General features: G+C 44.8%; 1 protein-coding gene across 1 annotated transcript; it reads right to left on the reverse strand.

Annotated features, from left to right (window-relative positions):
• Window positions 1-285: 285 nt before the first annotated feature.
• On the reverse strand, window positions 286-7,690 carry CUNH17orf75 (chromosome unknown C17orf75 homolog). The gene is made up of 8 exons (XM_017542192.2): window positions 7,447-7,690; window positions 6,676-6,756; window positions 5,447-5,572; window positions 3,862-4,005; window positions 3,551-3,608; window positions 1,274-1,393; window positions 720-784; window positions 286-550 (listed from the first exon to the last, which is right to left on the reverse strand). Exons 1-8 carry the CDS (start codon window positions 7,584-7,586, stop codon window positions 382-384), a joined length of 903 nt encoding a protein of 300 aa, XP_017397681.1. The 5' UTR covers window positions 7,587-7,690; the 3' UTR covers window positions 286-381.
• Between the last annotated feature and the right edge of the window lie 342 nt (window positions 7,691-8,032).

Raw genomic sequence — 8,032 nt, forward strand, 5'->3', positions numbered from 1 at the left:
AAAAATTAGCTGGGCATGGTGGCGCGTGCCTGTAGTCCCAGTGACTCAGGAGGCTGAGGCAGGAGAATTGCTTGAACTCAGGAGGCAGAGGTTGCGGTGAGCCGAGATAGCGCCATTGCACTCCAGCCTGAGTAAGAAGCAAAACTCCATCTCAAAAAAAAAAAAAAAAAAAAAAAAATTCGTCTCCATGTGTACACATACAATAATTTCTTTATATACCTAGGTGTGGAATTGCTAGGCATGGCATGATTTCCATGTTTCTAGAATTACATTGTTTTCAGCAAGTGGTTTCTCATGGTTTAAGATAACCATGTAAAACTGTACAAGGCAGGAAGAAGGTATCATATGCTCTCACTGCAAAGATGGTGACTCACAAGAGATCTAGGAAGACTGCTTCAGAGGTTGCAGCTCACCTGCATTGTGGAACTGAGGCTGGGAGCCACTGCAATCGATGACCACAGACTTATGCTGCTCCTCTGTCATGGCCATGCACAAAGAAGTCATGGTGCCTTCATGAATAAGTCCTTGAAGACTGGCCACACTCAAAAACCTGCCACACACACAGGCCAATTTCCACAAACAATATTGCAGGACAGAAGGGTGAAAACAAATTTATTTTGCACTGGGCTGGTGGGGAAAGGGATGTGGGGCCGGCTTACAAACAGATGTCATTCTTGCTGTGGAAAAGCTTTTCTCTGTGAAAAAACTGTGTTCTTTACCTGTTAATGTCTCTCTTTGTTTTTTCATCTGATTCTTTAACTTCAACAGGAGTATAACTCAAAGCCTATGAGAGAAAAATAAAGCCTGATCAGTACATATATTCCAGTTTTTCTTGAGCAGCTACTCATGACTAAATGTCCCCAAAAGTCCTTACCATACTTGACAATTGATGGGCACTAGTCATAAGCTCTCCAGTCTTGTTCAGCCACTGCTCATTAACATTTTTATAGAATCAGAATTGCTTTGGACTTTTGTTTTCCTTTTCAAATTGTTTTGGAAACTATACCTTTCCCAGATCACTTTGAAAAGGAATTATTTTAAAATGTTTTATCCTATTAGGAAGACTCAGTCAGCATTTGTAATTCAACTCTACCTTAGTAATATAACTTTCTAGATCTCAGAAAATAAAGTGTGGTCTATCTGGATAGCAAGCATAGTTTAAGTGAATATTTTGGGAAGGGGTGTGGAGTCATGTTCAAAGAAAATGAGTATTTTTCTAAATGAGCTAAAGTGATCTCAGTTAAGGAAATGCTCTCATTTGGACAGTACTTACAGCATGTAGCAGAAAGGTAAGCTTTTCTTGAAACAGAAGAACCACCCTTTGGATTGGGCATACAACATCCTCAAACCAGCTGCTCAGATAGGATTTTAAAGGACTCTCCAGGCCCCTTTCCTAAATCAAGAAAGAATGTCATTTGCTTTAATATAAGCCTTCCTTTTAGTGGACTTAATATTTTCTTCATCATATCCTTGGTGCTGAAAAAGACCAGGATAGACACTTCCTTTTTTAAAGCTAAAACCAGCAATTCAAAAAAAAAAATTCTGATATACTTTTCCTGGCTTGTTGGGTAGGGTAAGGATTAAGTCTGTACTGAATGTATAAAATGAAGAGACTGAATTAATAGGGTTCTATGTTATTTCTTCACCAGGAAGAGCTGGACATTTATGTGTCCCTCTCCTCCCACTATACCATGCACTCAATGGAGATACTCATTGAATAATTCTCATTTCCCCGGCACCTGTGGTACAGTGTCTAAAACATGCCTAGTATGCACTTAAGTATCTAATGAATGACTAAACAAATGCAGGTAGAGAATTCATTCGTATTCAGAATGTGAATAGGGAAGGATACAAGTAACTCATCAAAGCACTCCAGCCCACTCCAGATGTCAGACAGGCTGCCATAAGCACATCTGGCTTTCTAGGCTATGCTGTTCTCTGGAGACTAGTGTCACACAAGAGGAGCTCTAGTCTCGAAGAACAGCTCCCCTAGACTTGCATCCCTTGCTCACTCCTGTACTATCCTTTCCTCTCTCCTGTAGTATCTTCTAAGTATGTGAAAAGTAAAACTACTACTATATAGGTAATGGGTAGTAAATTTGTGAGGGTCATGACTAACAACGGCTGCAAGCTGAAAGCATTGTTTTTGTTTGCTTTTTTGAGACAGGGTCTCGCTCTGTCATCCAGGCTGGAGTTCAGTGGTGCAATCACAGCTCACTGCAGTCTCAACTTTCCAGGCTGGAGCGATCCTCCCACCTCAGCCTCCCAAGTAGCTGGGACTACAGGTGGGTGCCACCATCCCTGGCTAATTTTTGCATTTTTTTGTAGAGATGAGGTTTCACTTTGTTGCCCAGGCTGGTCTTGAACTCCTGGGCTCAAGTAATCTGCCTGCTTCAGCCTCCCAAAGTGCTGAGATTGCAGGAGTGAGCCACCACACACAGCCAATTTTTAAAAGGTTTGAATAAATTAGTTAATATGGATATGCCTAATTCATAAAAGATCAATTAATGAAAATAGAGTGTCTCTAAGAATCTTCAATGTTGAGTTCAAGAACAATACTACTGCATAGCATGTCTTTGGTGCCACAGGCTGCATGGACCACTACTTCTGACCATAATATAAATCTTATATGCCTAGAAATCAGGCAAAGGACATCCTCTTCCTCACCAGACATGTTACTACATGCCATTGAATAGACAGAATTCTCCACAGACATAAAACATCAGAAGTAGTCTTATAAAACTTTCAGCACTCATGGGACTATGTTCCCTATATCCCTTTAAAATCACCTGTAGGCTGGGCGCGGTGGCTCACACCTGTAATCCCAGCACTTTGGGAGGCCGAGGTGGGTGGATTACTTGAGCTCAGGAGTTCAAGACAAGCCTGGGCAATATGGCAAAACCCCATCTCTACCAAAAATACAAAAATTAGAGGGCATGGTGGTGCATGCCTGTGGTACCAGCTACTTGGGAGGCTGAGGTGGGAGGACCACTGGAGCCCAGAAAAGCTGCAGTTGAGCCATGATCGTGCCACTGCACTCCAGCCTGGGTGACAGAGTGAGACCCTGTCTCAAAAAAATAAAAAGAAAAAAAGAAAAAGAAAAAGAAACCACCTGTAAGCCGGGCACAATGGCTCACACCTGTAATCCCAGCACTTTGGGTGGCTGAAGCAGGAGGATTGCTTGAAGCCAAGAATCCTAGATCTGCCTGGGCAACAAAATGAGACCCCATCTTGATAAAAAATACCGAAAGTTAGCCAGGTGTGGTGGTATGTGCCTGTAGTCCCAGCTACTTGGGAGGCTGAGGTGACAAGATCGCTTGAGCCCAAGAGGCTGAGGCTGCAGTGAGCCTGATCACATCGCTGCTCTCCAGCCTGGGCAACAAAGCAAGACCTTGTCATTTAAAAAAAAAAAAAAGTCACCTCTCTACTAGCTCACAGAGTGGCAAGTTTCTAGAATATAGATGTCTTTGTGTCTACCTACATGATTTGACAAGTAGAGCAATCACAATATGTTAATCACTTCAGTCTTTAAAAACCACTGTCACCTTACCTCACAGTTCATGTTATTTTTCAGGCCTTGAATGTACTTGTCCAATTCAAGCCTGAAAGTATGTTCTTAAGGAAGCAATAAAGGATGAATAATGAAGATAGTATTTTGTCTCTGAAGGAGAAATATAAAAGCTCTCAAATAATGTAAGCTGCAAATGAAAACAAGCCAAGGCAAAATGGCCACATGAAGGTATGAAATTCAATTAAACACACAAGGAGTAGAAAAGCTTTCTGGATGTTGGTAGTAATATTCTTCCACCTGCCTTCCCATGTTTTCCTTCCTTATGTCCTCAAAAACCAAAGAAAGGATATAGCTCAAGTCCTTTGTCAGAGCCTCCTAAAAAACAGACCACATATTCTGAAGGGTTATGTTCAGAGTCCATTGTTACTGTTTCAGGAAGCAGTTTTTCATTTTGGAAAAGGCAGTAATAACAACCAACTCGGTAACCTGGAATTCTAGAAAAGAAAGAAAAAGGTAAAATGTATTATTTTGGTTACTCATGCATCTATAGTTTTGCGGACTGCTCTGAATTCCAGTCATCTTGATCTGGCAACATCATTAAACTGCCCACTAATTCAGAGCTTCCCAGACTTCTCGTTGGTTTACTTGTAGCAGCAAAGAAAAACAAATGTATACCCTGGTGGGCTTTAGTTAAAGCAGCCCCTAACATCCATGAAATTTCTTTGAATTATCCTGTCTTATGCGAAAAAGTCACACAAATTTCACTCTAGTTCATACCCATGTTTATATTAATAAAAGCATGGCCGGGCGCAGTGGCTCAAGCCTGTAATCCCAGCACTTTGGGAGGCCGAGGCGGGTGGATCATGAGGTCAAGAGATCGAGACCATCCTGGTCAACACGGTGAAACCTCGTCTCTACCAAAAATACAAAACATTAGCTGGGCATGGTGGTACGTGCCTGTAATCTCAGCTACTCAGGAGGTTGGGGCAGGAGAATTGCCTGAACCCAGGAGGCGGAGGTTGCGGTGAGCTGAGATCGTGCCAGGGTAACAAGAGTGAAACTCCGTCTCAAAAATAAATAAATAAATAAATAAATAAATAAATAAATAAAAGCATGCTCTCCCCTCTCCCAAACCTTCACAAATTAATGCTTCAGGCAGATGTGCCAGGTGGCCTCATCCTTGGGATGTGGCCTCATACTCCTGAGGGGACCTGTATGCTAACTTCACAGTCTGAATTGAACTATAATAAAGAGGTGTAATGGAAAGACAGTTGGAATTGGACTGAGAATGCTCATGTTTAAGCCTGAATTCCATCAATTTGACCAGAAAATTTACATAAACTTCTCTGAGTTTATTTCCTCATCTGAAAATGGAAATAAGAGTATCTGCTATATTTCCCCTTTGTAAGGAGAACTGCATCAAAGTTTGTGAAAACACTTTACAAACTGTATACACTTTCAGTTTTAATAATCGACTCTTTTCTTCTTCTAAGTACAAAACTTATTAGCCTGGGCAATATGGTGGGACCCCAATTCTACAAACAAACAAACAAAAATTTTAAAAATAGCTGGGCATGGTATTAGCTGCCTGCAGTTCCAGCTACTTGGGAGGCTGAGTTGAGAGGACTGCTTAAGCCCAGGAGGTCAGAACTGCAGTGAGCTGTAATCATGCCACGGCACTCTAGCCTGGGCAACAAAGCAAGACCCTGTCTCAAAAAAATAAAACTAATTAAATAAAGTACATTTGGGTGCCAGGGTCTCTGCCATTCAATTAATTTCATTCCACAAATGTTTATTTGTGAGGCCCAGTGCTTGGGCTGCCAGAGAACAAAGAAATTCTGCAGGTCTAGTAGGAGCTGCTCTTTTGGAGTTTCTATCACTTCTCATATTTAGTTCAGAAATAAAAACTCAGGATACAGCACATTTTGCACTTACCTCAGCTCCACAGATGCAACATGACCCAGTCCTTCAAAGACTGCACCTTTTGAAAGACGCTTAGCAATGAAACTGCGCAGCTCTGGCTCCACTTCGGTTGGTAGATTACTATCCACCAAGGAGAGGCTTGACAAATGAAAGACACACATTCTTTACCGGTAGACCAGTGTATTCACACCCTTTAAGTCAGACAAAATGGTACCAACGCCAGGGTCTCTTTTAAGGACTGGGGAAAGCTGTCCTTATGACCCCTATTGGTGAGGTTTCTAGGAATGTAGATCACTAAGTATGATCTACTTCATCAAATAGCTTAAAATATTCCTATCTTTCCAGCTCATTCTCTCCAGTATTGTGACTCCACTGGAAACCCCAATCCACTGACTCTACCTCTTTTTCAGCCTCACAAGTTTCTCATCTCACTTCCCTCCTTATTCAGCCTTAATTCCATGATCAGTCATTATAATCACACCCCTGTACACATTCTTTTTTTATCTTTCTTTCAACTTTATTGAGGTATAATTGATTAAAAACTTCAAGGCGGCCGGGCATGGTGGCTCACGCCTGTAATCCAAGCACTTTGGAGCCCAAGGCGGGCAGATCACCTGAGGTTGGGAGTTCAAGACCAGCCTGACCAACATGGTGAAACCCCGTCTTAATAAAACAAACAAACAAACAAACAAACAAAAAAACTTCAAGGCTGGGGAAGGTGGCTCATGCCTGTAATCCCAACACTTTGGCAGGCAGAGGTGGGCGGATCACTTGGGTCCTGGAGTTCAAGACCAGCCTGGGCAACATGGCGAAACCCCATCTCTACCAGAAATACAAAAATTAGCCAAGCATGGTGGTCAGTAGTCCCAGCTACTGGGGAGGCTGAGGTGAGAGGATCACCTGAGGCTGGGGAGGTTGACGCTACAGCAAGCCAAGATCATGCCACTGCACTCCAGCCTGGGCAACAGAGCAAGACCCTGTCTCAATTAAAAAAAAAAAAAAAAAAAAGGATTTATTTCTAGCTAATCACCAAGCACGTTATCAGTATGTGGATTTGTTTGCCCCAGCCTTGAATGAACCAGGTAATGAGGAAATCAGGATGAGGTTCCTAGGGGATAGGAGGAATTGATGGTTTGATTCAGAGAAGGCTCAGTAGAAATGGAGTACCCACTGACATGTACAGGCCAGAGATGCAGGGAAGATAAAAGCACATGCATGAATTATGGTGAAGCTCTTTTTACCTGAAATCATCACCAGAGGGAGTTTCTGCATTTGTGCCACTTGGGCTTCCGTCATCACTGTCCCCTCGTTGCTGTGCCAATCTGCAAGCCACAAAAGCAATAGTGCTATCAATTATGGGCTCTAAACCAAGAGGAGTATGGCGGCCTTGCAAGCAGGGTAAGGCAAGGAGTCAACTAAAAATGCTGCAAGGCGGAAGTGCACTGCCTATCCTCATGACAACGAAAACCCTACAGCAGTGCTGACAAGAGCCCCTTCTCTCTCTAGTCCACCTAAAGGGTGGAGGAAAGGCTACCGAAAAGATTAAAGGAAACTCCTTTAAAAAACAAACCTGACAGGGCCAAGAAGGCCTCAGGAAAGTCAGTCAGGAGGAGGGAAAAGAGGAAGCAGGGGTGTGTGCGACGGAAATGGGAGAAAGTGGGGAGATAGCGACAGAAAGGACAGGGGACGGGAACCGAAATTATTGAGCGTGCAGGGCATTGCGTTAAACAAAGGGCAGCCGCGAGAGTAAGGGGCTGGGATGATATGGGGCAGATGAAAGGCAGAGGCATGGTCGGGCCAGGCATACAAGTCCCGGATGGGGGCAGGAAGAGCCGCGTGAGGCGGGGGGGGGGGGGGGGCCTTCAGACCAGAGACCTTGGTTGGGAGAAGAGAAGATGGCTTTTAGGAGCGGTCTGGCCGCCAGGCCGGGGGTGGGGTGCAGGGCTGGGCGGCGGGCCGGGGACGGGGCCGCAGGGGCAGGCTGACGGGCAGGCAGAGCCGGGCGCCGGCACCTGCTTCCGCGGTAGCTGTAGAGACAGTAGTGGCTACTGGACGGCGGCTCGAGTCTCCGCTCCTCGGCTGAGCCTCCCTCTTCGCTGCTCTCTAGCTCCTTTTCATCCCCATCCAGCGATTCCTGCAAGGAGGGCAGCATCGCAGCGGCCTCGGAGCGGCCCTGTGTCTCCGCCAAACCGCTCCCCGCTGCCGTGCAGCCGTCGGTATCTGGGCTCGTCCGGCTCTCGGCCCTCGCACACCAGCGTTCCGCTTGTTTCCCCGGGTTCTCAGGCCTGGAAAGGGAGGCTCTTCTCCCCGCAGGGACTGACGGGGGCGCACTGAGTTCGCCAACACTGAAAAGCTTTTACCATTTCCTTTTAACTTATTTTCGTTTGAGAGGTCTGGGAAACTTACCATGTGATAAAGGTGGCACGACTACCTAGCCACAGGGAAAAGAATAAGGCTACTTGTTTGCTTCCTTGGCGCGTGCCAGCACGTACACACACCTGTTTGATCAAAAAGTTAAGAATTTGGCCGGGCACGGTGGCTCAAGCCTGTAATCCCAGCACTTTGGGAGGCCGAGGCAGGTGGATCACGAGGTCAACA

This window comes from Cebus imitator, unplaced genomic scaffold (assembly GCF_001604975.1).
Source record: "Cebus imitator isolate Cc_AM_T3 unplaced genomic scaffold, Cebus_imitator-1.0 Scaffold140, whole genome shotgun sequence".
Taxonomy (NCBI): Eukaryota; Metazoa; Chordata; class Mammalia; order Primates; family Cebidae; genus Cebus; species Cebus imitator.

Excerpts from the sequence above, each read along its gene's own strand:
- CUNH17orf75 (XM_017542192.2), bottom strand. The coding sequence starts at position 7,586 with ATGCTGCCCTCCTTGCAGGAATCGCTGGATGGGGATGAAAAGGAGCTA. Across the intron at positions 6,757-7,446 it reads TACAGCTACCGCGGAAGCAG|ATTGGCACAGCAACGAGGGG; the intron begins GTGCCGGCGCCC and ends TGTGGCTTGCAG. Across the intron at positions 551-719 it reads ACAAAGAGAGACATTAACAG|GTTTTTGAGTGTGGCCAGTC; the intron begins GTAAAGAACACA and ends TGTGTGTGGCAG.